The sequence below is a fragment of the Microcebus murinus genome, chromosome 9, assembly GCF_040939455.1.
Source record: "Microcebus murinus isolate Inina chromosome 9, M.murinus_Inina_mat1.0, whole genome shotgun sequence".
NCBI classification, from domain to species: domain Eukaryota; kingdom Metazoa; phylum Chordata; class Mammalia; order Primates; family Cheirogaleidae; genus Microcebus; species Microcebus murinus.
Window position 1 is genome coordinate 30,577,121 of NC_134112.1, and position 22,348 is coordinate 30,599,468.

General features: G+C 39.1%; 1 protein-coding gene across 1 annotated transcript in view; it reads right to left on the reverse strand.

The window, feature by feature from the left end:
• Positions 1–461: 461 nt before the first annotated feature.
• Positions 462–22,348, reverse strand: part of ABCB5 (ATP binding cassette subfamily B member 5) — a 98,003-nt gene continuing 76,116 nt past the window's right edge. Inside the window, exons 23-27 of the mRNA XM_020289626.2 lie at positions 14,745–14,901; positions 11,667–11,864; positions 9,308–9,514; positions 2,511–2,657; positions 462–659 (exon numbers count right to left, since the gene is read on the reverse strand). Coding sequence (XP_020145215.2) covers positions 462–659; positions 2,511–2,657; positions 9,308–9,514; positions 11,667–11,864; positions 14,745–14,901 — 907 coding nt within the window. The remainder of the gene's footprint in view (positions 660–2,510; positions 2,658–9,307; positions 9,515–11,666; positions 11,865–14,744; positions 14,902–22,348) is intronic.

Sequence of the window (22,348 nt, forward strand, 5' to 3'; positions counted from 1 at the left end):
CAAAGTCCTCTAATACATGCTGTAAAACTCTTTAAATTCCAAATTAAAGACACTCTTCCTACAGTGCCACAGGCCCAACTACATCTTATGCCGCCTTTGCTAAAACTTTCAACTTAGCTAAACGGATAATTTTTGCTCTGGGAACATATTTCCAATTTTTAAGTAGACGTTGATGGGAAAGTAAATTCATTTTTCAGAAAACTGCTTTATAAGCAAATGTGCTAGAACATTTTTCTAAAGTGAGGGATATAGGCAATTCACTCACATGAATTTAGTGAATTTTTGTTTCCTTTTAAAAATCTGAAGGGAAGATGATGCATGAACAGAACATGTCTGCACTCGAGCAGCACGATTCTAGGTATTGATACATGTAATAAAAGAGATCAAAGCATGCCAAGTAATTACTAAGTACTCTTTCTTTGCATTACACAGAGATCAAAATATGTGCTAACTCAATAGCATCACTGCACTGACTGTGCATTCACTAATTTAAAGTATATATCTCGATTTCTCAGGAGCTCTTGATGAGTTCCCTGTTCCTTTATTTTTCCATTGTGCAGAACCACTATCAAATCTGCATTCTGTATGGTGGAAAGTCTGTGAGTGACCACAAGGCATGTCCTCCCCATCCTGGCTTTATCAAGGGCAAGCTGAACCACCTGGAAGAGAGAAGGATCTGTGATCATAGTTTGGGTTAGATGCTAGTTAAGTCTGCCTAAGTCCAATCAATTAAGACAATCTAATAGTTTTCTTCGTTTTATTTTGCACACCCCCAAAGGAATTGCCCTACTTTGTGAAATAGTCACCCTATTCAATAGAAATGTAGAAAAAGTAATTATAGATACATTAAATAAGACTTTCAGTTGGAAAAGCATTTGTGACAATGAATAAAACTAAAATGGTTGTTTATATGTAAGTAAGTGGTTCTAAACTCAAAGTCAGGAAGTAGTATTTCCACACCTAAGTAGAATTTTCTAATTTATTTACCTCATTTTCTCTGTAGATTATTATTATTATTATTATTTGTGGTAGGATTTAGCTATAGAACTGTCCTGGCTAAAATAGCATCTCAGCTAACAATGAGGTTTATATTGTTGTATAGAGGAAATGGAAGTGAAAATCAGTATTTGTTAAATGTATAAAATGGTTCAGTGATGGCTATCTGGTTTAAAATCTTGCAAGAAACCCTTAAGGTGGAGATATTTTCATTTTTCTGATACATGAACCAAGGTCTGACCAAGGCCATACTGCTAGGAATCCAGGATTATCACCCAGATATGTCTAATTCTAAAAGTTACATATATTTTTTCATAATAACACTGGTGCTTTGGGAATCAAAAATGACAGTCATCTACAAATGGCAATCATACATGGCAATCATACAACTTAACTTCCTGGGCTCTTAGGTTAGACACCCTCTATTAGAATTTAGGGAAGTGGCCGGGCGCGGTGGCTCACGCCTGTAATCCTAGCACTCTGGGAGGCTGAGGTGGGCGGATTGCTCGAGGTCAGGAGTTCGAAACCAGCCTGAGCAAGAGCGAGATCCTGTCTCTACTATAAATAGAAAGAAATTAATTGGCCAACTAATATATATAGAAAAAATTAGCCGGGCATGTTGGCGCATGCCTGTAATCCCAGCTCCTGGGGAGGCTGAGGCAGCAGGATCGCTTGAGCCCAGGAGTTTGAGGTTGCTGTGAGCTAGGCTGACGCCATGGCACTCACTCTAGCCAGGGCAACAAAGCGAGACTCTGTCTCAAAAAAAATAAAAAAAAAGAATTTAGGGAAGTTATTTAACCTTTCTAAGCCTTAGTGTGCTAATCTGTAAAATGGCTATCCTAATAAAAGAAGCTAATCCATCAAGTTGTTGTGAGCATTTAGATAATAGCATATAGTGAACACTTGACAAATATTAATGATTATCATTCATTTAACAATATTCATTTACTAAATAAGTGCCTATTATGTGCAAGAAACTACCAGGAGAGGAGGACATAGGAAAATTGGGCATCTGAAGGTGATACCTTCAGGTATATTGTCATATGTCGCTGTGCTTATTTGTTTCCTGCTCAGACCAGGCTGATTAAGAGTGCATAGAAGGTAGAATAACTAGCAGACTTTGACACTGCAGTATAGATTTCTTGCTCACCCATCTATATTACCTTTTTAATTTGTTTGGCATCATTGGAATAATAATAAAATGGAAAAGTAATTTTTCTTGGGCTCTTTCCTTCAATGGGAAAACATTTCAAGAATTGGGCCCCTTTTGATAAGACCAAGTCAAGTGAGAAAACCTTTCCAGAACATGAGATGCTCTCTGTCCCAACTCTTTCCAGCCTCCCCACTGCCTACTGACCTTTTTTAAAAAAAGGTCAAAGCCTTAATTCAAACTGGTGACCCTATAACTGTAACTCTTTTCAGACCTTTCTTTTCCCAGACTGAGCTGGTTTCTTCCATGATACTGCATGTTCATATTTGATATTATATTCTGAGATGAAAGAAGAGAATGTTACCTTTTCACTCTCATTATCAAGGGCTGAAGTGGCCTCATCCAACAATAAAATTTTTGGTTTCTGGAGAAGAGCTCTTGCAATAGCTAGTCTTTGTTTCTGGCCGCCAGAAAGCTGTGCTCCTTTTAGTCCTACTTGCGTGTTGTATTTCTATTACAGGAACATGCAATTAAGAAAGCAAGGCTGGATTATTTAAATTAGCATGGCACCTGTGGGCACAAACCATCTAAATACTTCAAATTTTCCTACTCTTGAAAATTGTATTGCAACAAGTGCTGAAATATGCTCTTGGGTTTTGTTGCAAATAAATGCTAAACCAGAAGTAAACACTACCGTCTCATTTACATATCTAATCAGATCACAAACAGCAGCAGACCTTTGCCATTATGTTTCTAGAAAAAAAATTTTTAAATTAAAGCACAAGAAAAAAATTATTAGCAAGAAAATTTGCTGTAAATATGAATCATTTTCCATTAAGTTATATTACCTTCCATTTTCAGGTCATAATGATTCAAAGTATTTAGAAACAACAAGGAAATCATTGGGTTCTTTCACTTTGGCTCTTGCTAAACCTCTATGGGCACATCTCTCCAGACACCAGGATGCAATTCTCAGTGGTGCTTGCATCTTCCTGAAAATGAGTTAGGTTGGCATCTTGAAACAGTCTGTTCCACTTTTCAGGCCACCAAATGCTAATGGTGACATTTAGTACTTCACAGTGTTCCACAGCTCCTCTACTTACTAATAACCCCATTTCTCCAGTGTTTCCCTCCATGGAAGGATAAAGGAAATTTCACACATATTCTGAAGCCACCATGGTCCCACGTCACAGTTGGTCAGTTCAGTTAGTGTAAGAAGGTTCTTGCATGCTTTCCAGATTGTCCCATCGACTTTCCTTCCTTCCAAGGCTTCACACTGCTTTCCAGTAGTCCTTGACAGCTGACAGTCTAAGACACCTATGTTACTGGTCCCCAACAAGAACGTGTGGTTGGTTTCAGCTCCACTGAGAAAAAAATGCAGGTCGCAGTGTACCACCTTACAAAGGTGACTCTTGTAGCAGTATTTCAGGTGAGATGCAATATGTGAGTCACATACTGTTTATTTTATCTCAATATCCTAGAGATTCTTAGATGAGTTGCCTTTCCCTCCACATCTGACTGCTTCCAGGAGATGCCTTCCGGGTGGAGTGGGTGTCAAGAACCTGTAGTGCAACCTCATAACAAAATGTGTCTATTTCAACTCGAAGTTTACTTTTCAATTTAAGATGCACAGGTGCTTGGTTTATATCAAACAATGGGCGTTTGAATTACTAACGCCCAGTAAAAGTGTCTGTTCTAAAGTAAATGCTCTACAAAGAACACAGGCTTTAACTATCTCCTCTGTGATTTATCTGGGACTGTCAGCAGCTGGGCCCCTTCCTTCTAAAATGCATTTTATTAAATTCGGAACCATAGGGCAGGATAATCAGATAAAACTATGTCTGTCATTCATTTCCAAACACTGCAAAGTCTTCGCTTAAATTAGAGGATTCAATCTTAAACCAAAAATTGGGAGGTGAGGTGGGAATGTTAATGAGCTTGCAGCCCTTTCTGCCAGCCAAGCTTAAATTGTACTTGAATTCTTCTAGGGTAGCTGAAGAAGCCCCCAAACCAATTTTGGAATCACTTTGCATTTCTTGGCCTTCTCTGGCTTGTAGGAGGATATAAGTTTAAAGAATGAGTTGGATGAAAAGTACATTCAGAAGTTTTGCTCATCATTAAGCAGAACAGATTAAAAATGTGGATATACACATTGTCTTCATAGCCACCTAGAAAGAGTTGCATATGTTTAAATTGAAGGGTTTTGTTTTTTTAAATGAAGAATCATAGAGTTCATTCTTTCCTGTTTTACTGAAAATCTGATCCTATTTTCTGGCAAACACTGGGATGGCGAGTGCCCTGAAATCACCTCTTTTATGAGAAGAAGCTCAAGGGGGTAGTTCCAGTGGTCCAAATCCTACTTAAAGAGCCATGATGTGGGGATTAGGGGACTTCCACACCTGGTGTGTTTCTCAGAGGATCCTTGAGGTCAAGGCAGTGTTGTGTCAACTTCTCTCCCACGCCCCAGCCCCATATTTCCAAATGCCTGCAGGATGTTTCCATGAGATATGCCATGGATGTGTTACACTCGGCATGCTCCAAATTGACTCCTTACTCTGCACCCTCCTGCTTCGAGTTGTCAGACAGACCCATAATCCCTTACCTGAAACCCTTACAGCTACACGTGCTTAAAAATTTTGATATTTTTAATCTTAGAAGGAAAAATACTATATATTATACACATACTATGTATTATCTATATTTAATATATAATATATTCTGCAGCACCCCCAGAAGGGTCTGGGACAGCAACTGTAATTAAATATATGAATATGTGTACAGACACATTTCAACATTCATTCTGAGCGAGATAAAGTCTGTTATTATAGCCTCATGTTATTTTGCCACCAAATGAGTTTGTACCAAACACAGAATCTGTGCGTTGTGTGTGTGTGTGTGTGTGTGTAGGGGGAATGTATAGAGTTTAAGAGATTTTGGAATCTGGGATGGGAGATAAGAAGATGTGGACCTGCATATCTCTCATCCAGACTGTTGTAAAGCTCTAGGACTTGTGCCTTTAGTGGCAGTCTCTGCTGTCACCGCAGAGCCTCTTGGATGAGCAAACAAAAGGCTGAGTTTCAACAGCTAGTTTGCTTTTTTTTTTTTTCCAAAATTCGATCATTTCCCTGCTTAAAATGTCTACTAGCTTCCTATTTCTAATAAGACTAAGTCCAAACTTTTTACCCTGGCATATCAGAACCTTCACACCGAGTCCTTGCTCATATTTTCATCTCTTCTTAATTCCTTACTCTTAGCCTTATGTTCCAAGATTTTTAATTCTCCCCCCCAAAACACCTAAAATCATTTTACATGTATATGTTTCCTAATGAGTTTATTCTGTTTGCTAAGAATGGATCTGCCCCTCTCTGCTGGGTGAGCTCCTACTCAACCTTCAAGACCCAGTTCAAAGCAGCATCCCTGGTGCGGTGTTCTCTGAGTTTCCGCCTTCCGTACTGTCATCGCTGCTCTGTGCTTTATCCCATCGGGCTGCTCCATGTGCTGCACATTTCCTGATTCACTTTCCACAGACAATCTTGAGCTAATTCCTGGCAATGCCACTTTTACTATATCTTTTAAATCCATTTCCTTGTTTTATGTCACTTTATATTTATTAATTTCAGCCTTCAAAACCTATCCCTGGAAATAACTCCTAACTGATTTCCCAAACTACCTAAGTCTTTGTCACTCTCTACCGCTAGATTCTGTTGTCCAATTCCAAACATGTTTCCTATTCAAAAATCTGCAATGACTCCTTAGTAATTGTCAAAGTTAAAATTTATTTCCCTGCCTGCTATTTAAGTGCCAAGTTTTACCTGTATATGTTTATCAAATACCATACCTTTATGGTCACCTCTAAACTCTCTTAAGGCCTCCTCTGAACCCCCAGCCAGCATGACTCCACTCCCCTCTAAACTCAGACAGTAGTTTGTTTACACTCTTTGTGCATTACAATTATTGCTGTCTTTGTGGATCCACATTCATCTCAGCTATTGGGCTTTATATTCCTAAAAGTAGGACTAATATTTTATTTGTCTCATTTATCTTCTCTAAATAGCAGCCTACTGGTTTGCAAAGAATCAGTGCTCAGTAGCTCTGTGTGGAGTGACCAAATGCATGGATGCAGGAATGGAGCAGTGAAGTTAGGGGATGCAAATTTAGAGGGAGCAGGACGTGACAGATGGAGCAATCCACAAAGTTCGAGGTGAAGGTAAAAGAAATCCTCAGAAAGCAAAGTGTGGCAACCCCTTCAATTTGCTAAATAATTCTTGGAGATGATTAAAATTAATCATCTATTAATTAATTAGTATTAATTAATTAATTAATCATCTATTAATTAATAGTATCCTAATGCGTTATAGGTGAAGACTTTCTTCCTATGCCTGCTTTACATATGGATATATATTTTTTGCTTATTGAGTGGAAGAGCTGAACTTCTCTTCTAGACTTTTGCTCTACCATTTTTACATTGAAACTATTGTCTTTTATTTTGGAGGGGATGATGGGCTCCATGTATTTGCTCTAGAAAATTCATTCTACCCAAAGGAAGTGCAGCAAATTACAAGGTTTGCTTCTACCTTTCTTCCCCAAATACCTAGGTCAGAGCTACAACATGCTCTCAAGTATGGCTGTGAATGCAGGGGTACCCTGCTTGCCAGCTGTGCTAGTTGCTCTGGACTGCCCTTCTGAAAGGAGGGGTGGGCACCTTTGCTTCCATCTCTAAAGCCTTAGAAACACCATGGTCATGATCTCTCTTCCACCTCTCCACAGTATAGCACAAAGAATCCAGGTTCAAATTCTGAGTTTCGGTACAGCTTAAGAAAAGCTATTGAACCTCTTTATCTTCAAAAGGGGGTGGCTACCTCCATCTATGCTGTAATATGGTGGAAATTTAGCTCTTGGTTTCCAGAAAAGCTAGGTAATGCATGGCTGGTGTCCTCTCTTTCCTTTCCCCAACCAAGAGGGCAGCCTTGTCCTACCCAGAGTACTAACCCAAGGCATTTAATAACATGTAGTTTTTTAAAGAATTCTCTGATTTTCATTTTTTAATGATTTTATTTTGTCACCAGATTTCCTTATGGTTCTACCATGTTCTGGGGAAAACAATGATATAAAGGTAAATTAAAGTTAAATTTAAAAATACCAGAAATAAGCTAATCTTTTAAAATAATTTGTTTTTTAACATCTTGGTTGTCAAAGTCTATTGTAAAATGTTAGCACAATGAATCTTTACAGAATATAGTTTTGGGTAAATTTGAGAAATAGTGTAATGAAAAGAATAAAAGATAATAAACAATTTAAGGAGAAAAGTCAAATGGTACAAATATAATTGGAGGACAGTCCCTTACAATAGAAAAATTAAAACAAACTATTGGGATTATGTGGATAACAATCTGATCACAAATTAACAATGTAGTGAGGCCGGCACGGTGGCTCACGCCTGTAATCCTAGCACTCTGGGAGGCCGAGGCAGGAGGATCACTGGAGGTCAGGAGTTCAAAACCAGCTTGTGCAAAAGCGAGACCCTGACTCTACTAAAGATAGAAGAAATTAATTGACCAACTAAAAATATATACAAAAAATTAGCTGGGGATAGTGGCACATGCCTGTAGTCCCAGCTACTTGAGAGGCTGAGGCAGTAAGGATGGCTTGAGCCCAGGAGTTTGAGGTTGCCATGGCTCTCACTCTAGCCTGGGCAACAAAGTTAGATTCTGTCTCAAAACAAAAAACAAACAAACAAACAAAAAACAATTCAGTGAGTGCCTTGCTTAAAAAGAGAATTGCCAGTGAAAGATACTCACAGGGTCACCCTATTTATAAAATGTATGTTAATCCTTCCAATATACTAAGTACTGTAGAATCTTTCCACAGTAGGAGACATTGTATTAATGGCCTGTTTCTCGTTGTAGGCTCCATTCTGTGTGGACAAGAGATGGTGAGGGAAGATCTAGTAGCATAAAAGTTAGCTTCCACCAAAGAAGAGGGCTCTAGATTAGTTGTCTGATATATTGGTTGTTAAATTTAGCTATTTCCTTTTAAAGTGAGATAAAAAGATCACTTTATAAATATTTGTCTCTAAAAGTATCTCTATTTTTATTTTGTTTCATTCTAGAGTGTGTGTACATATAAACACGGACATTATAAGCACTTAAAATTACAGTCACTTGTCTCTATGCACGGCTTCTGGATTTGTATCGATGCTTGTTGTCCTAAAGCTTTCTCCGCAGTTAGCCAAGATTTTTGACTTTCTGAGACTTTGCATCAGCTGTCACAGCCAATACGGGGATCAAGGGGCAAAAATGACAGGCGAGGATCTTACACTTCAGTGGGGAGGGGAGACGCTAAACAAGTAATTAAGCACTCAGGGTAATTCAGCCCATGATAAGTGCCCTGAAGATAGTGTGGCAGGGATTGGAGTGGTGGTGGGGACTCTTTCAAATTGGGTGGCCAGGGGAGGCCTCTGCAAAGGTGACCTTTGAAAGGGCTTGAACGTTAAGGAGCTAGCTATGCAAAACACCAGGGGAAGGGAGGTCTGGGCTGCAGGAACAGCAAATGTAAATATCCTCAGGTGGGGAGCAAGTTGTCGTTGTTTTCATGAGACAGGAAAGACACCAGTGCGGCTGTAGCCAAGTGAGCACGTGGCAAGGCTGGCACTGGGGAGGCGGCGGGGCGGATCACAGGGGGCCTCAGCAGCCCCATGGGGAGCCTGGGCTTTATTCTAACTGCAAAGCGGCATCATGAGGCAGTTTTAGGCAGGGGAGGGATAGCACCTAATTTGTGTTTTTAAAGGATTCCTCTGATTGCTGTGAGAAAGAAGAATTATACAGGAGCAAGACTGGAAGGCAGATTAAGAGGCTACTACAGAGGTCCAGAGAGAGTGACGCATGGCAGTGTGGACAAGGTGGAGTGTAGATGGATAGAAGAATCAAGATAGGAAAGTTAATCTAGTGTCTATGAATGCATTTTTGTCTTGGAAAAAGTAGTCGCATGCAAATCCCAAATTTGGCTTTTTACATCTGACTTTGTGCTTTACATCTAACTTTAGATACTGGCAATAAATAAATTGTATAATCCACGGAATACACAAAAACAACTAGTTAGGGCCAGTAACTACTTAGGCTTACTTGACATCTTAGCAATTCGGGATTTCAGATATTTTCTTACCTCAGGGAGACCTTCAATGAAAGAATGGATATTTGCAGCATTCGCTACTTCTTTGATCTCCTCTAATGGCACCAGGCGGCTGTTATCACCATAGGCGATGTTCTCTGCAATGCTACAGTTGAAGAGCACCGGCTCTTGAGAAACGATCGCTATTTGGGAACGCAGCCACTGCACATTCAATTCTTTCGCATCGACCCCATCAAATAGCTGCCGAAAGCGGAATGGAGAGTGATGTGTTAAGATCCAACTGTATCATGTTACGGTTCACTGTATTCGAACATATACAAATCATAACAAGAAGGTTAGGAATTCAAGCTATTTCAAAGTATAATGTTACCCAAGGAAGGCCCATAAATCATAATGTTGTATAGAAGCAAAGAGCGTGTGTGACTCACTAAAATGCCGGATTCTAAACTTGCCTGGCATTTCTAAAAGTAGTCCAGAGACCCGCCCGGAATCTGGAGTAGACCCTGGTGCTCTATCCCGAAGTCAAATGAAAAATGACAAACTGACCCCCCACCACTGTAAAAGGACCCCAGTTTATTAAAGTCCAATGTAGGACTAGATAGGTGCAGGTGTAGATTGATACAGTAGTCTACAGGTAGAGGTATGCTATTTTGCACACAGCCATGTTTATGCACATGGACACATAACAACCTGCGACTGGTACTTGACGAGCATGCCTGCCTTGTGACAGGGACTCTTCAGGTGCTGGGGAAACAGTGGTAAATAAGAGAAAGCTCTTGCCCTCTGTGGCTTATATTCTAGTGGAGAGAGGCAGGCAATGGACACACTAACAAGTAACTCAACAAACTCAGAGAAAGTTTGAGACAGAGTAATGGGATGATAGTGACTGAGCCAGTGGGGAAGGTGTGGAGAGGGGTGAGCAGGGGCTTGCTGAGGAGGTCCTAAGGAAGGGACATTAAGACCATGACATGAATGATGAGTGGCAGCCCACAAGAAAGTTAGAGTAGAAGGTTCTGGGCAGGGCAATAGCAAGAACGAAGGTTCAGGCCAGGTGCGGTGGCTCATGCCTGTAATCCTAGCACTCTGGGAGGCCGAGGTGGGCGGATTGCTCGAGGTCAGGAGTTCGAAACCAGCCTGAGCAAGAGCGAGACCCCATCTCTACTATAAATAGAAAGAAATTAATTGGCCAACTAATATATATAGAAAAAATTAGCCGGGCATGGTGGCACATGCCTGTAGTCCCAGCTACTTGGGAGGCTGAGGCAGGAGGATCTCTTGAGCCCAGGAGTTTGAGGTTGCTGTGAGCTAGGCTGACATCACGGCACTCATCCTAGCCTGGGCAACAAAGTGAGACTCTGTCTCAAAAAAAAAAGAACGAAGGTTCATAGGTGTGTTTCAAGAACTTAAGGAAGCCAGAGAGATTGACACACAGTGTGTGATGAGATGGGGAGCGATATGAGAAGAGTTTGGGGAGGGAGGCAGGGGCCAGGTCATGAAGGACCTTGACTGATGGCATGGACTCTGGTTTATTCTAACTGAGGTAGGAGACCATTGGAGGGTTTGAGGGAGAGAATACGCTAAGGCGTGTACTAACAGATGAGTGTTACCTAGTTCAAGGGAGCCCTTTGGGACAACTCAGTTTCACAGATATTCGTTGAGAATCTATAACAGGGAAGAGACTGCATATTGCAGGAGAATGAGGATTAACATGACAGTCTTTGACTTTTAGGGGCTTATGGGGTTTTGTAAGAGAGAGGAGGAAGAACAGGAAGCTTTTTGTGGGTATATGGGATGTGGTGATGACTGGGAGGAGAGAATAATGGAAAACCAGAATATAAGGTATAAGATGACACATGCCAGGTAGCAAAAAAAAATTCCTTGGGTTCCAAGACTGGAGAGATTACATCTTTTAAACGATTGGACACACAGCTTAATGGAGCTGACTCAAGGAGGCCTTGGTCATGTGTAAGGTTTTGACAATTGGGAGGTGGGGCTGGCCAGTGGGAACAGCAGAAACGTGAACTAATGAGTGGAGAAAACTATTATCTCTATCTAAAACCAGAGCAGAATAAAGAGCCGAGATGTGGACATTGGACCTGACCTCCAACACCCATATTCCCGCAAGGATTCCATGGCTTATAAGATCAAAATTTCTGCTGTCAGAATGGCTGAAGAATCTTTGGGTCTTAGTATTTAACTTCAAAGTCCTAATCATCATTTTTGTTACTGGTTTACTTGGCCTCTTAGTTAAGGGTTGAGATAGGGATTTTTTTTCTTCTTAACTTCTGCATTGTTTGCCCTACCCAAACCAGTGGGAATGATGAAACCCGAGTGACTGTTTAGGAATAGGACCACTTGCCCCCAGGACAAGTGCATTTCAATTAGGTCTTACCACTTGTCCTTTCACAGGGTCATAAAATCTCTGCAGAAGTTGAACAGCAGTGCTCTTCCCGCAGCCACTGCTCCCAACAAATGCTACTGTTGTCCCTTTCTCAATACTGAGGGATAAGCCACGAAGGATGAGAACATCTGGGCGACATGGATAGAAGAAAGAGACTTCTCGAAACTCTAAATGCCCTTCACATGTGTCCTGTGAAAGGAAGTTGACAGTATTTAGAAAGGCGACCTAAGAAGGCTGTAACACCTTGGAGCACATTGGCTAAGTGCTTTCTGAAAATTGTTCATGTTTCCATGGCCATTTTCATTTTAAACACCCATTCACCTTTGTAGAGCTGCTGACTCCCCATTGGTTTCTATCAGATTTGTTTATATTTTTGTTATTTTGTGCTCTTGTTATCTGCACTACTGGACTTCATCAAGTTCTTAGAAACCACTGGCTTCCTTAGGCTTCCCTACACAGATGCAGTCTGTTCTGCAGATTAGCTGTTTGATCAGCTGCTCTGAATAGATACATCTTTTTCTTTTTAAATATTGGCTTGCACTTTACAGGACTTTATTGCTTAACTCAGAAGAGCTGGGTTTCTCATAAACTATGTGTATGCACGTCATTTTCGTAAATTGGGCCATGTTTTACAGTTAAGGTACATTGTGCTTTGAATTCTGATTTATCTTCATTTTCGATTGATCATTATTTGACAGTGACACTTGCCTAAAAGTTTCTAGATCTCAGTCTCTTTTGTGGTTGATGATTTGTAAACCAATACTCATCTACCCTGGGGAGGCTTAAAAAAGACTTTCCAGAACTATCACTAAATCATTAACTTTCCCTTTATGTATTTGGTTTATAAGATTTTAGGTTCTTTTGAACTTCACGTTTGCCCCAGTTGCATTTTACGTATTCTTAACTTTTGTTGTTAGGATTAACATAAACTTAGAGTATGTGAGTGGATGTGTGTGTGTGTGTGTGTGTTTGTGTGTGTGTGTGTGTGTGTGTGTGTGTGTGTGAGGGGGTAGTGGTGGTGGTCATGGCTGAACTTTTGAATAGGTTCCTTATAGTTGGGATTAATAGTCATACTCGGCACATTCTGAGCCCAGCATATAGGGACCAGGCAGGGGCAGGTAGAGGGGAAGAACACCAAAAAATATCTGATGATATTATTCTGTAGTCAAAGGAATGAAATGTTAAGATGTGGTTAGTTCTAGAAATAGAAAAATATATCTGGATATATTTGGCAAATACGTACACCAAAATGTCAGTGTAGTGCAATAGTAGCTTCTTTGAACTTATTCAGTGTTTTCTATTTTGCCCTCTACAACATATGAACATTATTTGTACAAAAAAGCTTTTAATTAATTAATTAATTAATTTATTTTATTGACACAGAGTCTCACTCTGTTGCCCGGGCTAGAGTGCCGTGGCATTAGCCTAGCTCACAGCAACCTCAAACTCCTGGGCTCAAGCAATCCTTCTGCCTCAGCCTCCCAAGTAGCTGGGACTACAGGCATGTGCCACCATGCCCGGCTAATTTTTTCTATATAGTTTTAGTTGGCCAGTTAATTTGTTTCTATTTTTAGTAGAGACAGGGTCTTGCTCTTGCTCAGGCTGGTTTTGAACTCCTGACCTTGAGCAATCCGCCCGCCTTGGCCTCCCAGAGTGCTAGGACTACAGGCGTGAGCCACCGCACCCGGCAAAAAAAAGCTTTTAAAAAACAGAATACTGCATAATAATTGAGAGTTCAATTATTTTTTTGTATGCTCTAGTGTATATTTTATATAATAGCTCACAGGGATATTCTAGAAAACTTCTAGAATTAAATACATTTTAAAATTTACTCTTATTATTTTTAATCATATTAATATTTATTATGGAAAACTTCAAACATGTATAAAAAGAGAAAAATGTAATGGACTGACCATATGCCTATCACCTAGCATCAATACTTATCAATATTTGCCAATTTTGTTTGATCAGATTTTAATTTTTAAAGGCATAGCGAGTTATTGCATATTAAATAAAATAAAGATTAAATAAGTTTATAGTCTTTATAAGAAGTATTTCTATATTTTATACCATGCATATAGTTCTATGAAAACATATGCCAGTGAGGTACTCAATTCCTTTACTGTAATGTTTAGAAAAAAATGAGTAAAATATTATCATACATATTAACCCTATGATTATTTTAAAAGCTAGCTTCTTACATCCTTTACTTTCCAAAAGACAAGTATGTAATCTTATTTTCACTATGGTGTATCTTTGAGCATTCTTTTTTTGAGAATTTTAAGATCTTATTTCTGTCACTAACAAGAGGCATTCCTTTTAATAATTATGTAGCTCTAGTGATGCTGTATTACTTTTAACCTGTCATACATATAAATCTATTAAAATTCTAGAGGGAAATAATTTTAAATAAAAAATTATTTTAAGTATATATCTAATGGCTATTCCTCTTTTAAAATTTAAAATATCTAGAAAGGTCTTAAATTGAAAGATATTTAATGTATAAGACTATTATTAAGAGGTTTATTTTGAAATTATACGATCTCCCTATTATTTCCCTTTTAGAATTCACCATTTTTAAGAGTTTATAGTAAACTTCTGTTTGTGTATGTGAAATTAACAAATATAGTTCTCCCTTTTTCCTTTTTATGTTTGTATTTACATTTCCCGTGAAAAATGGTGTCTGAAACGGGCAGGATGTTATTTACTTTGCATAGGTTACCACACAAAAAACCCAAATAAACCCTAATGCAAATCTTCATACAAGACTAAAACTTTGGCTGTCTAAATAAAATTCAATATAGGAATCAATACTTATTCAAAAGCATTCTCATATCAATACTAAAATAAACTGAAGGCATATATTTTTTAACATACAAATATATATTTTAGTAAAGGGAGTGAAAATTCAATTCAGACAAGACGTCCTTTACCCCTTTATAGCCATAAAATTATCTTTATACACGCTTTTAACTCTTTATGTTATACTATAGCACTATCTTTTGCAAAGTTTATCCAAATAATGCCTTTACTTAATAAGTGGACATTTGAAGTCACAGTTGTGCTTACTGGTTTTTTCCCTTCTTGACTGCTGCTGTCTATGGTTGGTCTCTTTTCCAACAAAGCAAAAAGATGTGCAGCCCCAGATTTGGCTCTTGAATATTCAGGTGCCAGAACAAGTGTTTCTCCAATGGCCATAGCTCCATATGCAATCGCAGTGAAAACTCTATGAAAAGATAAAGCATTTGAATCTTAGTTCCATGGGTCCAATTTAAAATTTAAATTTAGGTTACTTTAATCTAAAAGTAAACAGGAAAAATGGCCACAATAGTATATATAATCTTTTGACCCAGACATCAACCACTAATGCTAAAAGCCCAAGGACAGTTATCTTTTTAAATTTTCTACCATGTGTTAATCATCCCTTGCTCTGTACACCAAAGTAATCTTTGGAGCTTGGGTAATCTTAAGAATTTCTCTTCCAATTAGAGACGTAGATCAAAGGCCCCAGTGAGTGAATGTAAAACTTCTCAGCCACCTCGATAGGAGTCTTGCTTACTTAGAGATTTGACAGAGAATTCAACTGACAATAGGAAGAATGAGACTCCAGTAGTGAGGTTTGAATGTAGACAGTAGATATGATGTGGGTTTTCCCCCTTTCTTTCTTTCTTTTTTTTTTTTTTTTTTGCATATAATGTAGTTAGGACACTGGTTATCTGCCTGACGTGCTGCTATGCGATTTAGAAAGCAAAGCATGAGTATTATATTTTCTGAAGGTTCCCAAAACAAAATTTGACTAACATGTACCTTAGCTAAGACTAGGAAGATCTTTGACCTTTTAGGTTTGCAATAGACCAGGATCTCAGTTTCAAAACATGTTAATTATAAAATGGTTAGGGTGTAAATGACTTTTGGAAGCATTCAGAATATTCACAGAATTGTGGCATATCACAAGACCATGGTTAGTTTCCTCTCATGTTTTATTTCATTTTAGATATGAAAATACTGTACTGGAATGAAAAACAATGCATCTCAGCAACAGAACTAAAGGCATAATTCAGTTAAATTCCACAGGCAATATTTAAACATTAGGCAGTAAAAGGACGTCACAGAACCCAGTTGCTTGTTTGTTGTGCTGGATCATAGCAAGATAAACATGTCTGGGCTCTTTGTGAATTTCTTCTTTGATGGGACCTATGAAAGGGTGGATTTCAATACAATCACTTCAGGGACCCAGGCCTCAGATCCTAAATTGTGTTGGCTTTACAAAGATCACAGTATAATATATAGATATTAAAAAAATCCAGTTTTCGGTTTGGGATGCCTGATGTTATAATTACTGTAGTCATCAGTTCTATGATGTCAAGGCATTTTTAGTACTAATATTTACAGAGATTGTGTAAAGCTCAAAATACCATTCAAAATACTTGATACCCAACTATAAACATCAAAAGTGGTTACTGAGTTTAGGTACCACAATTAGAGTTTTTTTGTTTTTTTTTTAATTTGTTTTTAATGCAAGGAAATAGACTAGACTAGACTTAAGCCTCACTCTGGTCCCAGAATCAGCAGGGGAGGTGGGATAATTGGATTATGAGCTAGGAGACCTGGATTCTAGTTCCACGGGGGTAGAGGCTTCTCAGAAGCCAACAGCTGAGAAAATAGCTTCTTCCCATGATTTGGGATGTGCCAAAATATCTACCTCTCCTGAAATTTTCTCTGTAAAAGTAATGTTAAGCATTAGGTATTAATGTCCAGAGGCTAATGTCCCTGTTAGGTCCCTTTTAAAGCGGAAATATTACCAAGAAGAGGAGAAGGGCCTTCCATGTACAACTTGTGTTTGTGGGAGGTACGTGACCCCAAGGATGGAGCAGAGAGCAAGAACAGAGGGTTCAGTGGAGAAGGGAGAGTACCAGAAAAATCCCTGATACTGTCTTTATTGTGTGAATATTGAGGGGAGGGTGAGTGGGATTGGGGTTGATGTTGATGGGGTTTATACTGAGGACCCTAGAGGGAAAGTATGGACTTTGTAGCAATGGACTATCTGGAGTTGAGTAAGGGACACTGATCTTCTTGATGCATTTTCCCCAGATGGGCTTTGTATAAAGGTAGGCCAAGGCCCACACACCTAGAAAACTAGTGGGCTATAGAATCTGCCCTTACCTAATCAGACCCAATTAGCTACAGTGAGATAAACTGAAATTCACTTCCACCCAACGACTATTTATTGTAGAATAAGCAATGCTGTTAGCTCCATAACAGAGTTAAACCAGATCCTTCAAATCTAGTTCAAACTCCTAGAGGCATTTGAACTAAGAGCCTACCCCAAAGAAACGTATGGGCAACCTCTCATGCCATTGTCAGTCTTGGGTAATTTCACTCATTTGGGATATATAAAAAGTAATAATTTGCTATAATGACAAATATTTTAAAGTCACTACTAATACATTTATCAAGGTATTAGTCTATAATAATTGCTTATATATCTATCTCCTTCCTGCCTATAAATAAGATTGCAAAAAACATTCCATGGTTCAAAAATGATTCAGTTCACATTGAACTGAATCTTGAAGCACAAATGTGTAAAATAAAAAAATCAAAAAATCTGAAATTTTAACTCCATAACTTTCATAAGCTTAAATTGTCCAGGGAAGAAGATATCTATAGTTTACATGGCACTGGATTTATAGGAAAACTCTTTGGGTTGGTCAGGATTGGGGAGAGAAGGCTACTGAGCAGGCAGGGGTCTGAAGAGCTTCCCAGCATCTTCAGGTGTTGGGCCTCTTCCTCCCTGGTTTTGTGGGTTCTCCATGGGCTCATGGGCCATGGTCCCTGCATCCTCACTGTCTTCATCCTTTCAAGCATGTCTGAGCAATGAGGACATTCTCTTACCCATCCTTACTGTTGAGATAAAATCGAAAATTTAAATAGATTTTTTTTTTGGCTAGGAACAACACAAAAAAGGATAGAAATGAATAATCCTAGTTTTAACACAATTAATGCAACAGGAAAACCCTACATAGTTAACTAGTTCAGATTAACTTGTCTCCTCCAAACACTGCTCCCATATGCAGTTTGTAGACCTTTGGTGACTTACCCTAAGAGGAAGTATAGTGACTCTGAAGCCAGACCAGTGAGAGTACATCCAAACTCTACCGATTATTTACTAGCTGTGTGACCTTAGAAATGTTACTTAACTTCTCTGTGCTTCTGTTTCCTTATTGGCAAACAGAAGATAACAAGAATATCTATATCTTATAGGATTGCTGTGCTAATTAAATGCATAAATAATGTACAGTGCCTGAAACATAATAAATGCTCAGCAAATGCAAGTAGCTATTGTTCCTCTCCTAGAACTGAAAGTTAATGGAATACTTTCAGTTAGAAAATAAGCTCTCACATCTCTGTAGAAATAGATTAGTACAACAGGTCAAATCACAACTTTCCAAGTCCCCACTCTGTAAGTATGTTTATTTGATTGCAAGGCAGAGTTTCTTTCCTCGCAGAGATCATCATTCAATTAATTGTTCCCATACTAATACTCTTTTCCCCTGTCATCCATATACAACCCAGAAAGCCTCTTCTTCCCACCCTAAATCCTTTCCTCAACACATGGGAGAGAGAAAATAAACAACTTATATTTCTTTGGTACTTTGGATCTTATAGCATATTTCCATATACATGATATAATTTGATCACTTAGGAGATGAGTAGAACAGGAACTCTTATCACCTAACAAATGAGGAGACTCCAGCTCAGAAAAATTATGCAATTTGCCCAGGATCACATAGCTATGAAACTGCAAGGTTGGAATGTGAGCCTCCTCCCCATGTTCTCCCCTACAGGGTGCTCCTTGCAGTGGAAAGCTGGCTAGAGTGTTGGCGTGTTACCACGTGTTTCCCATTTTATAATCTTCTCAGGGCCCTAGATATCAACTCTCTCTTGATTTCTCTCCTTCAGATCCCTTCAGTGGTTGATCTAGCCTCCTTATCTTGTCTTTCTCTCTTCCATATAATCTCTGAGGAGGAGCCAGGGAGGAGTTGGGTGGCTGCCGTGGCAGTGAACACGGAAAGACTGTCCCATCTTCTTTGTTTTGGCTAGCTAAGGTTGCTTCCTGAATTACGATGACACAGTTCTTCCGTGGCTGCAGACTCCTAGAGGAAACATGGTGGTGGAGCTTGTTTCTTCCAATTCCTTAATATTTTAAGGCAGGGGTCCTCAAACTTTTTAAACAGGGGGCCAGTTCACCGACCCTCAGACCGTTGGAGGGCCATTTGAGAGTGCGGCGCACATTCCACATTTGTATGTGCACTGTGGGCCTGGGATGAGTCGGCTGCTAAGCAGGACAGGCAGCGGTGGCAAAAACACCCGCATGTGGCCTGCGGGCCATAGTTTGAGGACGCCTGTTTTTAAGGTATACACCAACTATCAATATCCATTGAAAATACCCACCTCTGTTGCTCTTTTGGCCAGTAATCACATTTAACATAGAAAGTGCAATATGATTTCCTGTCAAGAACCACATCTGATTTTTAAGAGGACTGGGCCACAGACACATGGGCTGCCTGGCTCTGCTTCTTAGGCAGTTTCAAAGCTGTGGCTTTTATTGTTACTGTATGAAAGGTTGTCATGTCTTGATTCTTTCTTACCTATCTGCTCTACTTACCTTCCTGCTAACATGCACAGCAAAGATGGAAGAAACTCACGGAGACTGAGGAAGTTCTAAAGTAGGGTATAGAACGTGACAGAAAGCTCTCCTGGGCACAGATGGTTTCTGAACTATATTGCAAAAGGCCAGCCAGCTAGAAACTAACCTAAAGGCACTAATGCAAAACGAGACAGGAGACAATACATTTATTTTGTATTTCTAAAAGTCTGCACAGTTATAGTGAAATCAAAAGTATTACCAAGGCTAGCAAAGGGAGAGCGGGAGTGTTTACCTACACATGAGAATGTGAGAACCTAAACAAGAGATTATCTAAATGCTCCTGTACCCTGGCTGCAAGGTGGCAGAATGAAAATATGATCACCTTATTTTATTATTTATTTGTTTGTTTTTGAGACAGAGTGTCACTCTGTTGCCCAGGCTAGAGTGAGTGCCATGGCATCAGCCTAGCTCACAGCAACCTCAAACTCCTGTGCTCAGGCGATCCTCCTGCCTCACCCTCCTGCATAGCTGGGACTACAGGTGCTTGCCACCACACCCAGCTAAGTTTTTGTTTCTATTTTTAGTTGCCTGGCTAATTTTTTCTATTTTTAGTAGAGACGGGATCTCGCTCTTGCTCAGGCTGGTCTCAAACTCCTGAGCTCAAGCGACTCTCCTGCCTTAGCCCCAGAGAATGCTAGGATTACAGGCGTGAGCCACCACTCCTGGCCATCACCTTATTTTATTTTTTTTTATTTTTTTTTTTTTTTGAGACAGAATCTCGCTTTGTTGTCCAGGCTAGAGTGAGTGCCGTGGCGTCAGCCTAGCTCACAGCAACCTCAAACTCCTGGGCTCGAGTGATCCTTCTGCCTCAGCCTCCCGAGTAGCTGGGACTACAGGCATGCGCCACCATGCCCGGCTAATTTTTTTTATATATATATCAGTTGGCCAATTAATTTCTTTCTATTTATAGTAGAGACGGGGTCTTGCTCTTGCTCAGGCTGGTTTTGAACTCCTGACCTTGAGCAATCCGCCCGCCTCGGCCTCCCAAGAGCTAGGATTACAGGCGTGAGCCACAGCGCCCGGCCAATCACCTTATTTTAAATGCTCATTTCAGAGAAACTTCCACAATAATAGAGATGGAAGGAGACAGCTTCTACCACAAGACAGGCAGGTTGGCATTTTTTTTTTTCTTTTAGAGGCTTTTCCCTCTAAAAATCCTTGCTGACAAACTAATATTATGAGCACATTAAAGGATTCTGCTGTTAAAACTCCCTTTATGTGTCTCCTTTTCTATGGCGCACTGTCATTTCTTAAAGAAAGACAGCTTACCCATCCTTATAGTTATAAATCGTGAAAATACACTCACATTTTACAGGGCAAATAATGCATCTATTTTTAACAATAAGCTGAAATATGACTTCCACAATTTTTATATAATTGTAAAAAAGTTTTTGGTAATTACCAAAAGAAAACACTGAGGTTTTAAACACATACAGAGAGCAGCCTGGGATTTAGTCCCTATGCTCATATTTCTTAATATGTGATCTTCAGATCCTGTGCCTTGGAACAATCTGAGATGCTTGATAAAATGCAGATTCCTGGCCCTATACCAGATCCACAAATCACATTTTGTGGTTTAAGCTCCAGGTATCTACACTTTTAACTAGATCTTACATTGGTAAGCTGGGAAACCATTGATTTAGAGAATGGCACAACATGCTTTTTAACCTAAGAACAATTCCAGTAGGAGGGAGTTTCCTTTGTAAACTTCTTCCAATCAGTTGATTAGATAAAAAGCTGTCTGTCACCTTAGATTTTGGAAGGCACAGAGTCTTCTAGGCCAACTATAATATGGTGTGTCTAAAGGGATCTTGTGATACATTCGTGGCAGTTGCAGTAACATCTGATATCTAAGAAGACTGGAGACTTTGACGTTGGGGACAAATCTCATCTATTCACATTATGGCAGTGCTGTAGCCATATTCCTAGAGAATCTCTCTCTTTTTTTTTTAATATTATAAAAGTATGGGTATCTTTACGCTCTGTCTGTAGTCTGGTTGAATAAAACTCAAATAAAAGTGATACCAGTGGCCCTATCCCAGACAGCTCCTGTTTCTTCCTTCCCTCAGGGCTCTGGGAAATACCAAGATCATCCTATTCATTAATTATACTCTTATGTTAATGTTCCTACAAATGTTCTGACAGCTAAAATGTTTATGCCTCTAAAAGAGAATGCTTTTTAATAAGTTTAATTAAAATAAATTCAGGAAGTTGGCAGGCCAGAAGGAGGAGGAGTTTTTGTGATAACTTTAAATTCTCTTATATTTTACAGCTATAAAATAACACTAAGCAAGTCACCTGTTCCTTATAGGTTAAGAGTTGGGCCAGCTTAGAATATTCAAATGTCTGGAAAACTAAGCAAAACTTATTATTATTTCAAAAATTAATTTTATAGAAATATTCTTTGACAGTTTGGCTACAGAATTAGTAATAATAATAATAAATGTCTACTAAGCATCTGGAGTTATGAACTTGAATCTGTGCTCTGCTCCTTGATGATTACATAACTTTAAGCAAGTTCAGTAAGCTCTTTGAGTCTTAGTTTTCCTCATCTGTAAAATGGGAATCATAATATTTCACAGGGTCGTTGAGAGGATTAAGCAGATAATACATGACAAATCTTTAATCCTGAGTAAGGAGTCCATCAAGGTTTGCTGTTTTAGTGATTATTGTAAGTCACAGAATGGATGGCAGTCTTGGGAAGCCCCTTTCAGGAAACACCCTGCCTGGTGTCACTTGCAGGTATGAAAGTGATTGGCATGATTTTGAAGTTGACTTATTCTTCAATTAAAAAAAATTATTTGCTTAGTTTTAACCCAAACAAATCTCAGTGTGTAGAAGTGGATTACCAATTCCACACATTATACTTTTATATAAATGGTTGTCCTTGACTTAGGCCTAGTCCTCCATAGATATATGAATGTAGAAAAGAAGAAAATTAGAATGAGAAGAAATGAAAATTCTT